The sequence below is a fragment of the Myxine glutinosa genome, chromosome 2 (genome assembly GCF_964187855.1).
Source record: "Myxine glutinosa chromosome 2, kmMyxGlut1.1, whole genome shotgun sequence".
NCBI lineage: Eukaryota > Metazoa > Chordata > Myxini > Myxiniformes > Myxinidae > Myxine > Myxine glutinosa.
In genome coordinates, this window is record NC_136262.1 from 257,252,331 (window position 1) to 257,266,006 (window position 13,676).

The 13,676-nt window shown below is 51.2% G+C and overlaps 1 protein-coding gene across 3 annotated transcripts in view; it reads left to right on the forward strand.

Moving 5' to 3' along the window:
• The window catches only part of LOC137420627 (disintegrin and metalloproteinase domain-containing protein 9-like), a 159,521-nt gene that overhangs the window by 97,764 nt on the left and 48,081 nt on the right, over positions 1–13,676 (forward strand). For all 3 annotated transcript variants that reach the window (XM_068105842.2, XM_068105845.2, XM_078772477.1), the window contains 3 exons: positions 8,498–8,678; positions 9,663–9,752; positions 11,173–11,368. In XM_068105842.2, coding sequence (XP_067961943.2) covers positions 8,498–8,678; positions 9,663–9,752; positions 11,173–11,368 — 467 coding nt within the window. The remainder of the gene's footprint in view (positions 1–8,497; positions 8,679–9,662; positions 9,753–11,172; positions 11,369–13,676) is intronic.

A 13,676-nucleotide genomic window follows, 5' to 3' on the forward strand; every position in this document is an offset into this window, starting at 1 on the left:
AGAGCGCAGTCTCGTTAGCGCTCCTTGGGTTTGATTAGAAATTATATTATTAAGAAGAGACTTCTTCTCACATAGTCTTAGTTTCTTTTGGGGGGTAGGATGGGTTCTTAAATTTGTTTGAATCTGGAGAATCTCCTTCTCCAGCTCCACTTTCATTCTGCGTTCTACCTGTGTGTTTAGAAAACAAAACTGTTGACAGAAACTTCTAACTTGGACCTTGGTGTTGTCCCACCACAATCGCTGGTCCTTAAAACTGGATTTGGAGCCTCTCAGATTGGATCACACCCTCTCAAAGGCATTCCTAAAGGAGGGGTTATCTAATATGGAAATGTTCAGTTTCGAAAAAGAGTGGCGATTTCGAGATAACCCTGCACGGTAACTCACGGTAATGAGGTGATGGTCGAAGAAACCAGACGGGGAAATTTCAGTGGTGGGGGAGAGGTTGGCAAATGGCAAATTTATATAAAATCTATCAAGTCTGGCAAGGGCCACTTGATTATTGGCAACCTTACACCAGGTAAATTGATGGGCACCTGGATTTTGTATCCGCCAGATATCTTGAAAACCAAAATCTCTTATTATTTTAGCTAACAGTCTGGCTGGTCCGGGGTGAGGTTCTGCGCCATTCCGATCGCACTCAGGTTGCAGGGTGCAATTAAAATCACCCCCCATTATAATGCACTTCTGCAAGTCTAACTGCATCATGTGGAGTCGTAACCTGTCATAGAAGGTTCATCGGTCCGTGCCCTTTGAAGGGGGCATAGACATTTATTAAAGTAAAATGAATGTCTCCATCAACAAAATCCAGTGAAGTTAAGTGACCTGGCATTATTTCCTGAAATGAGAGTTGGAGCGGGCAAAAATGGGGATTAATTAGAAAGGCAACTCCTGCTGTACGAGAGGTTGAATCGCTAAAGTAGCCGGCCTTTTTCATCATTCGATTCCATATAGCATGAGACGATGGAGTAGAGTGGGTTTCTTGTAAGAAAGCCACATCTAGTTTCCGTCGCCTTACAAGGTTGACCACTTGGAGCATCCTAGACTTGCTCACACCACCATTTATATTGAGGCTACCAAAAATAGTCATGGAGATGTAAAAGAGGTAAGGAAAGGGAAATATGCATATCATCCTTTTAGTTCGTTTTTTGCCTTAACAATGTGTTTCTTAAGCCTACTGCATTGGGGTTCCGTGAAATTGTGGTCACTGGGTCGGCGAATAATACACCTTGCCGTTTCAATAAACCCATGTCGATCAGAAAAATGATCTTTTATTTCAATATATCTTTTTCGAAAAGTCTGGTTCAGAAACTTGAGTATTTGCGATGGTAAGACGTTGGAATCACTGGATGTGGGGAATTCGTCAATGTCATAGGATTCCTCCTCAGACATGTCAGGAGCACTATCTGGGACCCCTGGCTCTTGAGACACCAGAATACTCTGTGGTGTGCAGGTGTCATCCTGCCCTGTTTCTATAGGAACAGGTTGAGGGAGAGGTTCCACCAGAACCCCGGGTAATGTGGGGGGGAGGGGCGATTCTGCAACCTGTTGCACAATTTGAGGTTCTTCCTCGGGACAATCATTGTGCTCATGTACATTTTCTAAATTGGCTGGTACAAAGACTATTTGGTTTGAAAGGTCGCTGTCAGGTGCGTTGGAACACTGAGGGGTCGAAATTTGCTCTTTTTGCCCCCCCCCAGTCGAGTCTCGACCCGACTTGTCATAATCCGCACAAGGATTTAACGTAGTTTGCACTCCAACCTCATCTGGAGGTAGTGCATGCAACTCCTCCACATTAGGCTGAGGGTCCATATCGGCAGCAGGCAGAGGATCTGCATTCACATTTAGCAATACTTCATATCGATTACTCATCGATGTTTTATCAAGTGGTACCGAGTCCAATGCATCGTAGTCTAACACCACCTTCTTTTCCTTACGGGGTGGAGGGACATTCCGAGGTGTTTTCCTCTTTCTCAAAGAGGAGACGAGTGTAAAACCATCCCAAACGTTTTCTTTTTCGGAGGTTTTCGATGTCGATGGTACGTTTTCTCTCACAGTATTAGGGGGTGTTGTGGACAAAACCGTTTTAGATGCCCAAAGTTCCCACAGCTGAAATATTTTAACGTTTTCGTGGACGCATGTACCTGGTACTCGTGATTATCCACACCAAACTTAAATACCGCGTTGAGCACTTTGTCCACATTGGATGCAGGAAACACAATGTACACCTGTCGCCTGAAGGACATGTGTTTAGCCTGCTCGTTGCGACACCCCAGATATAACATCGTGATCTCCGACACCCCAGAGATGACATCGTGATCTCCGACACCCCAGAGATAACATCGTGATCTCCGACACCCCAGAGATAACATCGTGATCTCCGACACCCCAGAGACAACATCGTGATCTCCGACACCCCAGTACCATACGGAGAAAGCTCTTAAAATTAAATCATTTTTCAGGAATGGGGGACAATTTGATATCAAGACTTTCACGGCTGGGGTGTCCAGTGGGGAGACCAGGCCAAAATGTCCATTCTTGGTAGACAAACCGGTCGCCACAATTTCATGCACAAGCTGCTCTTCAGCCACGAATATAACCAGGAGTTTGTTCATCTGTGAAGCTGCACGGATTTTCTCGAGCCCGATTATGTTACCCACCGCAATGACGATGTCTTCCACGGTGACCTCGTTAGGGGGAACGCAAACCACGCCATGTTTCCACGTCAAGCCCGTAAAGGCAGCGTAGCGGGAACGTGCCGACATTACGACGATCGGAAAACCTAAGCCGAGATGGATTTGGGGAGGGTGGACAGTTTTCTGTACCAATAGGGGTAAAAAGGGAAAAGCGCTACTCGGCATACACCAGCAAGAGCGAAACTATCGTGAGGAAACACACCTCTCAATGAGGAAAAGGGCGAGAAATCACGACAACCCGTCAGTGCCGATGGACTCACCCCTCGATCTCACCGAAAGGTGTGGGGTCTGTGTGTCTGTGTGTCTGTGTGTCTGTGACTCTCTCTCTCTCTCTCTGAAACGAAAGCGTAAAAAAATAAAAAATAGAGATAGTGTGGCGGGCACAAGGGGCAATAATTCCGCGCACCAGTGGGTGGCGCGCGCGTCCAGGCGGGGAACGAAAGCACATGCCCCGCCTTTCGACCGATCGGCCACGCCCGGGGACTAGGCGTGGCCTCGGGACATATATGCGGGCTCTAAGCTCGAGCCCGCCCAGTGCTGAAGTACGAGCTTTGAATAAAGACTCTTTGTTATACCAACGCGTTGTGGCCTACCTCTCCGGCAATCGAGTCGTGTGTGCCCAGCACCACACTGGTGACCCCGATTGGTTCAGCCGTTGCTGACCACCGAACGCACCATGGCTACCAATGCCATCACAGTTAAACTCCCGGAGTTTTGGGAAGTGCAAGCCGACGTTTGGTTCATGCAGGCCGAAGCTCAATTTCAGCTCCGAGGCATAACGGCGGACGAGATCCGGTACTACCACGTGGTCGCCGCCCTCGGGCCCGGCACTGCCGCCCAAGTCGTGTCCATCCTTCGGCGCCCGCCGGGTGACAACAAGTACGAGGCACTCAAACGTCTCCTCCTCGCCACGTTCGTGCTCACGGAGATCGAACGGGCCGACCGCCTCCTGGACCTTCCCGAACTCGGCGACACACGACCATCCGTCCGGATGGATTTTATGCTGTCGCTGCTTGGAGACCAGCCCCCGGATTTCTTATTCCGGGCGCTTTTCCTACGCCAGCTACCTCTACAGGTACGCCTCGCGCTGGCCGGTTCCAAACTAAAGGAACCCCACGCCCTGGCCGTAGAGGCCGACAAGTTTTTCGCGGCCTGCGAAACGCGGTCAGTTTACGGTGCTGCCGTAGTGGATCCCGGGGCAGAGAATACAGCGCCCCCGGCTTCCCTCATGGCCGCTGCTGCGCCCCGCCCACTACCGCCGCCTCCAACACCATGGCCGCCGCGGCCGCCGCCGCAAACCTGGTGCTACGACCATGCCAGGTTCGGCCGCAAGGCTAAAACGTGTCGCCCGCCGTGCTCTTTTGACAGGTCGGGAAACGACGTCGGCCAGCGTCGGCCATTCCGGCAGCCTCCTGTTCATCACGGACACCTTGTCTGGGCGCCGTTTTCTTTGCGACACAGGAGCGCAGGTAAGCGTCCTCCCCGCCTCCACGTCCGACAAGCAAACCGCGGGCCGGGGCCCTGCTTTGCTTGCCGCCAACGGTACACCCATCCGCACATTCGGGAAGCGTTGCCTCTCACTGCGGTTTGGAGGGCAGCGCTTTCAATGGTCGTTCGTGACCGCCAGCGTGCCAATGGCACTGCTCGGTGCGGACTTCCTATGCGCGAATGGGCTGTTGGTCGACGTGAAGCGCAGACGGCTCGTCCAGGCCGAAACCTTCAGCTCGCTCCCTTGTTCGCTGAGCGGCTAGTTGAGCGGCTCACTGAGCGGCTCACCGAGCAGCTTGCTGGAAGGTTCCGTCCCGGCGAGTTTAGTTTGCACGCTTCCGGCAGCGGACGACTTTACCCGCCTCCTCGCCAGTTTCCCGGCCCTCACGCGGCCCACCTTCTCAGCGGTGGCCGTTAAACACGGGGTGGAGCACCATATACCCACAGTCGGGCCGCCGGTCTATGCCCGGGCACGCCGACTCGAACCCACGAAGCTCGCCGTGGCGAAAGCGGAGTTCGCCACGCTGGAGCGGCTGGGGATCGTACGGCACTCCAACAGCGCTTGGGCTTCTCCTCTGCACATTGTGCCAAAGCCCGGCGGAGGATGGCGGCCGTGCGGGGACTACCGCCGGCTCAATGATGCCACCACCCCCGACCGCTACCCGGTCCCGCATATCCAGGACTTTTCCGCCCGGTTGGCAAACACGACCGTGTTTTCCAAGGTGGACCTCATCCGGGGCTACCACCAGGTCCCCGTCCAACCGGACGATGTCCCGAAGACGGCCGTCATCACCCCTTTCGGCCTCTTCGAGTTCCTGAGAATGCCTTTCGGGTTGAAGAATGCGGCACAGGCGTTCCAACGGCTTATGGACAGCGTCTTGCACGACTTACCTTTCCTCTTTGTCTACCTGGACGACATCCTAGTCGCGAGCGTGTCCCAGGAGGAGCACCTGCTCCACCTGCGCACGCTTTTCGAACGCCTGAGCCAGCATGGCCTAATCATCAACCCCGCCAAGTGCCGTTTCGGCATCGCCACCATCGACTTCTTGGGGCACCGCATCACCAGGCATGGGGCCGTCCCTTTACCGGCCAAGGTGGAGGTGGTCAGGGATTTCTTGCGGCCCCGCACGATCAAGGGGCTCCAGGAGTTCCTGGGCATGGTAAATTTTTACCACCGCTTTGTGCCCCACATCACCCAGCTCCTCCGCCCCTTGCACGAGGCCCTCCGGGGCAAGCCGGGCAAAGGTGACATCACCTGGTCGGAGCCGATGGCCGCGGCGTTTGCGGGCGCAAAGCTGGCCCTGGCCGACGCCACCATGCTGGCGCACCCGGCGCCCGATGCACCGATCGCCCTCACCACTGACGCGTCGGACTACGCGGTGGGCACGGTGCACGAGCAGTGGGTGCGTGGTGCTTGGCAACCGCTGGCGTTTTTTAGCCGGCAGCTTAGCCTGCACGAACGCCGCTATAGCACCTTCGACCGCGAGCTGCTCGGGCTCCACCTGGCGGTCCGACACTTCCGCCATCTGCTGGGGGGCCGCCCGTTCACGGCTTTCGTCGACCACAAGCCCCTTGTGTTCGTGATGGCCAAGGTTGCCGAGCCATGGTCGGCACGGCAGCAGTGTCACCTCTCTGCCGTGTCCAAGTACACGACGGACATCCGTCACGTGGCGGGTAAAGACAACCCGGTGGCGGATTGCCTTTCCCGGTCCGTCGTGCATGCGGTCCACCTCGGGGTCGACTATACCCGGATGGCGGAGGACCAGACCGCCGACCCCAGCATCCAGGCCTTGCAGACCGCCGTCATGGGCCTCCGCGTCACCGAGGTGCCGTTCGACGCCACGGGTGCGGCCCTGCTATGCGACGTCTCCCTCGGCCGGCCTCACCCCATCGTGCCTGCTGGCTGGCGGCGCCCAGTTTTCGACGCCATCCACGGCCTGTCCCACCCGGGCACGAAGGCATCCCAGTAGCTCGTCGCGGCGAAGTTCGTCTGGCATGGCCTCCGGAAGGATGTCCGCGACTGGGCCAGGACGTGCCTCGCATGCCAGCGCGCAAAGGTCCACCGCCACACCCAGGCCCCGTTGGCCCTGTTTGCGGTGCCCGAGCGTCGGTTCGACCACATGCACGTCGACTTGGTGGGACCTCTGCCCCCCTCGCGGGGGTTCACCCACCTCCTCACCATGGTGGACCGCACCACACGGTGGCCGGAGGCCGTCCCATTGGCGGCGACGTCTGCGGCTGATGTGGCGCAACCCTTCATCGCCACTTGGGTCGCCTGGTTCGGTGCCCCATCGGACATCTCGTCCGACCGCGGCCCCCAGTTCACCTCGGAGCTCTGGGCGGCAGTGGCGCAAGGGCTCGAGGTGAAACTACACCGCACCATGGCCTACCACCCCCAGGCCAATGGCCTGTGCGAGCACTTTCATCACTCAATGAAGGCCGCGCTCCGGGCCAGCCTCCGCGACGGCGGCTGGGTCGACAGACTCCCCTGGGTCCTGCTGGGCCTCAGGACGGCGCCCAAGGACGACCTCCATGCGTCCGCGGCGGAGCTGGTCTTCGGGCAACCACTGCGGGTACCGGGTGAATTTATCCCCGACTCCACGGCTCCTTGGTCCACGGCGCAACAGCGCTCCGCCCTTCAGGAGACTGCCCGGAGGTTCGCCCCGGTGCCGACGGCACACCACGGTTGCCCGCCTTCCCACTTCGCCCCGGAGCTTCGCACGGCGAAGTACGTCTTCGTCCGGCACGACGCCCACCGGGCACCGCTACGGCCCCCCTACGACGGGCCCTTCCGCGTGCTGGAGACCGGGGACAAATATTTCACCATCGACATCGGCGGTGCCCCGGATCGCATCTCCGTGGACCGCCTCAAGCCGGCCCACCTCGATCCGAACCACCCCCCGCAAGCAGCTCTGCCTCCGCGTCGAGGCCGCCCCCCGGCGGTCGGACCCCCGGCACCCCCCAGCCCCGCCGTCCCACTACCCCCCAGCCCTGCACCCATCGCCAGGGGGCGTTTCGGCCGGGTCATCCGGCTTCCCCTTAAACTCACCCTTCAGGTGCGCGGGAATTCTGGGGGGGCGCGTGTGGCGGGCACAAGGGGCAATAATTCCGTGCACCAGTGGGTGGCGCGAGCGTCCCGGCGGGGAACGAAAGCACATGCCCCGCCTTTCGACCGATCGGCCACGCCCGGGGACTGGGCGTGGCCTCGGGACATATATGCGGGCCCTAAGCTCGAGCCCGCCCAGTGCTGAAGTACGAGCTTTGAATAAAGACTCTTTGTTATACCAACGCGTTGTGGCCTACCTCTCTGGCAATCGAGTCGTGTGTGCCCAGCACCACAATAGCAACACAAGCGAGGAATGCAATGGAGTGGGGGGGGGGTGAGGGGAACGGGGGAGGGGGGTGAAGGGAACGGGGGAGGGGGGTGAAGGGAACGGGGGGGCTGAGGGGAACGAGTGGGGTGGGGGGACGGTCGGAGGAAGGGAAGACCGAGCGGGGGGGAATGGGCGTGGAATTGGGAGGTGGGAGAGGAAAAATGGGAAGTGAGGAAGAGGGTTGTGGTACCAGGTTTGATGAAAATGGAGTGGTGGGGGGGGGGGGGGGAGACAGAGAATACACAATGTGAAAATAAACAAAAATGGAAAGGAAAGGTGAGAACAACGACCAAAAAGGGGGGGGGGGGGAGAAAGATCGAAAGCAGCTCGCACCTCACCACACTTGCACAGCCGCCATCTTGCCACGCCCAACACACAAACGGCCAGAAGGGGGCGAGAGAGAGAGAGAGAGAGAGAGAGAGAGACAGAGACAGAGACAGAGGCAGAGACAGAGATAGAGACAGACACAGACACACGAGGGAAAGGGCCAGTCGGCACTCTGACCATGACCACACTGCCCGGACGAATTCGGGCAGCAGGGAAGGATAGGGAAGATTTGGCCCCCGACTTTCGATTGGGGGGCGGGGGGGGGGTACAACCACTGCGAAGAGGCATCCCCAATAGTTGTGCAGCAGATAGGTTTAAAAAGGTAGCTGGATCGGATCGTTACCTTGCCAAGTGAAATGTTGTTCTTTCTGTGCCATATTTTCTTTACATCCTCACGGAATGTATGACCCTTATATCACATATGTTTCCAGCTTTTGTTTACATGCTTTGCTTTGTTTTGAATAGAGACGAGTTTTCCTCAAACATATCTTCTGATCCTGTAATAAGAGTATCTTAACAGGTTTAGATAATTGTTCAGATTTTATACAAATGTTTTTCCAGTTCGGCTCTGCTCTTGACATCTTCAGTTTCATGTGCTTGTTTTATATCATTCAGAGGAACAATACCAACACAGTTCAGCAGTTGCAGTGAGAATAACCTCGAGAATTTGCTGGTGGTGAAGAAGAGTGGGAGTTGCCTGAGGAACCAACCAGAAGCAGGAGAGGGTCTTCGTCCTCAGGAATGCGGGAATAACATGCTGGAAGTTGGTGAGGAATGCGACTGTGGTAAGCCTGAGGTATGTATTTTAATTCCTTCATGCACTATTATCTCTCATAGATGTGCGTGCACATATAATAGTGTTGGATAAACGCCATTAACTCAAAAATGACTAATGACTACATTGAGGGCCTCCATCCATTGTTGGGAGAGTCGGAGCAGCATGGAATGGAATGACCTGGTCTGATTTCAAATTGATGATCTGAGATGAATTGGTGACTTTAGACCCCTTTGACCATTAGACCCTTATAGATGTCTTAACACCCTTTTGACCCCTCTAGACAATTCAGACCCCTTTAGACCTTAACATACACCCTTAAGATACTTTATACCTTTTTCAGACCGATGCCCTTTAGACCATTTATACTTTTCATTTGCAATCACTAAGCTTTCTTTTAGTAAATCTTTCAATTGATTTGACACACAAAACAAATCCTGGCGAGGATCTGTAATATCGGATTGTTCTTTCTAGTTAAATATTCCCTTTATTAAAAACATCATGTAAAACATCTTACACATTGTAAAACGTTTATTTGTTCCAAAGCTGTTACAATATTGTTTATTTGGTGCTTTGTACTTAATAATTTGTTGTTACACGGTGATTATTTGTAAGAATAATAATAATTTTAAAAAATCAACATTTTCAATGTATTGCTTTTGGAGGTGACAAATATCCTCTGGGTGCAGATTAGGTTTTCCTTTTTCAGGATAATAAATCAGGATAATTTTTGAAGATGGAAAGCAAAACATTCTCACAATAAATCATCTTTTTCTTCCTGTGCTTTTTTTTTTCCACAAATTTTTAGACTGGTACAACTGATGTAATGTTTGTTTGACTTATTGTACAACATTTCGAATTATGGCCCTGAAATTGAAAATTGGAAAAGCTTGTTTATACAGATTCATTCCAATGAATTTTTCCATTTTTGCTTGGAATATCCCTCTCGTGTTCTACCCTCTGACCATGAATGTTCTTGTTTTCTTTTATTATCGATGCTCTTAGGATTGTTCAAATATCTGTTGTAACGCCAACAGCTGCAAACTGAAAGAAGGATCACAATGCGCCTCTGGTCTCTGCTGCAAGGACTGCAAGGTACGAGATTATATTAACATTGTCACATTTTGATTAATCTAATCCAGAAATCCTATCGCTGATGCACAATGCACAATGCAGCATGTGACGTTAACTTCAGGAAACTGGTTGTTTATGAAGGACTGTTTAGTTATCATCTCCCATACTGTCGGAGGTCTTGATCTTCTCTCCCACTCCTACCCCCATTTATATGTATTAAATAAAGAGTCCGAAATGCATTTATTGCAATTTTAATGAGCATTCCTGCAAAAATGAATATGTGCGTTACATTGACAACTAGAACGGCACTCGGTAGAGCGCACACCTCCACCAGGCTGAACAGTTTGTTGTATCCACTGATAGGCCGGATCTGGAGTTCGGACCTGAACCAAAATCTAATCGGCTTGTTTTTGTCACCTAACCAACTCAATCCACCAAGTTTTGTCATAACTCATCCACGTTTTGAAATATCGTGCTATGTATAGTTTTTGGCCCTCTCACTCAATGGTGAAGAATCACTTGAAATATTAAATAATTCTCATATCCGGATACATATTCTGATCTTCTCCAAAATCGAATTCGTTTTTGTCACACACACACAACTTGTCCACCAAGTTTCATCGAAATCCGTCCATAACTTTTTAGGATATTGTGCTAATATATAGTTTTTGGCTCTAACTCTCAATGGTGAAGATTTATTTTTAAAATTATAGAATCCGGATCCGGATCTTCACCAAAATCGAATCATTTCGTCCTTGTGACAGACCCCCCCCACCCCCCCCCCAGCGGGCACACGACGTTGTTTCAACGTCGAATAACGGTTGGAATGAGGTCGCGACGTCGGACAACCAAAACCCAACCACATTAATACCTACATCAAAACCCGACAGTCATTCAACGTTGTTTCACCGTTGGCAACTTGGCTTGATTTTTTAATCGAATAAATGACATTGTTGTGACATTGTATCAACGTTTATTCGACGTTGTTTCGACGTTGGAAAAATGACGTTGATCCAATTTGCAAATCCAACTCGTTTTCAACCTCGGGTCCACGTCGAATCTTGACGTTCATTCAACGTGGATCCAATGTCTGTGTGCCTACTGGGCCACCTGTCCACCAAATTTCGTCCAAATCCGTCCACAACTTTTTGAGATACCCTGCTCACAGACAGACAGACAGATGGATGATGACAACCTCAATCCACCTTTGGTGGTGGAGGTAATAAAGTACATTGTAATTTAAAATACTTCGAATATAAGAAGAATTATTCCCTCAAAAAAAGGTTTAATGCATTTTACGTGACAACAATAAATTATACTGTATAAACCCCGATTCTCCCAGTAAGCCATTGGAAACATTCATTTTCCTTTGTGGATTTTGCATTAACTGGATAGATACAGCTATATAAATCAGTATCAAAACTTCCTCTTTTGTGTCCAGTTTATTCCACAGAGCTTTCAATGCCGCCCTTATACGGAGGAGTGCGATTTCCCGGAATACTGTGATGGCCTTTCCTCAACTTGTCCGAGTAACACTTTTGCTCAGAATGGGCAGCCGTGTGCCAATAACAGCGCGTACTGCTACAGCGGTGTTTGTCAAACACTCACTAAGCAGTGCCAGGACATCTGGGGAGGAGGTAAGCATCCCTCCCATCCCTCCCATCCCCAATGCCAATCTACTTCCGTTTTGATGAACATGACTGATATAAAACTCCCAACTCTGTAATGAACCATGAAAATGAACTTCCACACAACTTAAAACATGTTGCTCTACAAATGCTTTAATGTGACTGTGATAAGCCGAAGAGTGAATGGATTAGGCTCGATTCGTTAGGTCACACAACGTAGGCTTTATTCAGCCAGAACAGTATAGCCTGTAACAACACAGAAGCATAGCTAAGTCTGTCGCTTAATACAACAAGCAAAATAATACTAATAATAATACTACATACGTAAGCATAGCAATCCTACATCTATCTATAATTCCAGTAATCTCTGTACGTCTGTACGTTTGTACGTCTGTTTGTCTGTGACCGCTGTTTCTCGACAACCACGGGTCCGATATACTTTTAACTTGCCAGGTATATTGCTGGGGACCCGAGGATGTGCCTTTTCAAGGTTTCATATTAATCGGACAATTACTTACCGAGCTATGTCCAAAAAACGATTCAACCAATCAGAGAGCAGCGAACGATCGCGTGTGCCGAACGTGGAGGACACACTCTGCCTCGGATGGCACATTTGAGAGCGTATTCATTTATTTCACGTTTGCAAACTATGTTGGCGTTAAACTATGTTTTCAAACTAATAAAACCGAATTTGCGATTCATTCGCTTTCCTGCGCGTTTGTGCACGCGATGGCGATTTCTTTACCAAACTCCGGAAGCCGTTCGCTTTGGACCAAACCATTGTATGTAAATAGAGGGGGGGGATTGTCACCGTACTCGCAAGCCGTTCGCTTTGGACCAAACCATTTCATGTAAATAGAGGGGGGGGATATAATTTTAGATATAGATATAGTACGGGCAATGCCCTAGTTAATATAATTAACCAAGAACATAACGATTATTTGTCCTACCGTAATTATCATCCATCCACACGGGCCCACGCAGCATCCATCTTGAATGTCGCAATTCACTACGGGTAATCGCAAGACCCGGATATATATAACCTATGACGCTGATGTTGTTGTTGTTGTTTAACGATGCGGGAGGATTTGGAATGACTATCTATAACATTCTCCCCCTCTCAAAAGAATAAGCGAGTAAACCCCTACAGATTCAGGCGATCAGGTGGTTTTCTGTCTCGCCCTGATCTGCGCAGTGGAGGAGCATTAGGAACATCCTTCGGAGAGCTTCCAACATCTAAGAAGCTGGTAGTATCTTCATTACCACTCATGAGCTGATCGTGTGACAGATCCACCGGGGTTGCGTCTGTGTCCAGTCCAGGTGTTTTTTGGATAGGAGGATCTAAGCCACCAGAGTTTTGGACCTTACCACATGGTGCCAGGTCATGCAGAGCCACAGTTGTCTCTTTACCGCCAGGGTAGCACACGTGGGCATACCGAGGGTTACCCTCAAGCAGTTCCACCTCCTCAACGACAGGGTCATACTTCGATTGCCTCACGTGACGTTTCAAGAGAACAGGTCCAGGTGAGGATAGCCATGTCGGAATTGAGCAGTCACTTCTAGACCGTAGTTGCTAATTGAATAAACGCTCGTGTGGAGTAACATTTGTGTGGAGCAGTCGAGAGCAGAGAACGTATGGAATGCAAGGCGTCTGCCAAGACGTTCTCCCATCGAGGAGTTGGTAGGCCTCGTGATTTGAGAGCCAGGGTAATATTCTTCCAAATCACACCATTGTGACGTTCACACTGGCCGTTCCCTCCAGGATTATACGGGGTAGTGCAACTGGTCGAGACGCCGTGGTTGTATAAGAAGTAGTTCAATTCTGACGACATAAAGGAACTCCCCTTGTCAGAATGTACATAAGCAGGCATACCAAATATAGCAAAGAGTTGACTAAGACATTTAATCACGGTGCAAGTTGTCATGTCGGGACAAGGAAAAGCAAATGGGAAGCGAGAGAACTCATCTATCACAGTAAGCAAGTAGCAGTTAGCGGGAGATGATGGTCAGGGTCCCTTGAAATCCATACTGAGCCTTTCAAAGGGCTGTGTAGCTTTTATCAAATGTGACTGTTGCGGTTGGTAGAATCTTGGTTTGCACTCGGCACACACTGGACAGGAGGTCGTTATCTTCTTCACTTCCTCGACAGAGAAGGGAAGATTCCGAGTTCTTACGAAATATACCATCCTTGTAGTGCCGGGGTGGCAGAGAGAATTGTGCAGTTCGATTAAGGTATCTGTACTGATTGCCGAGCAGTATGCTCTGGATAAAGTGTCTGCCACTATGTTCTCGCTCCCAGGTCGGAACTGCATATCAA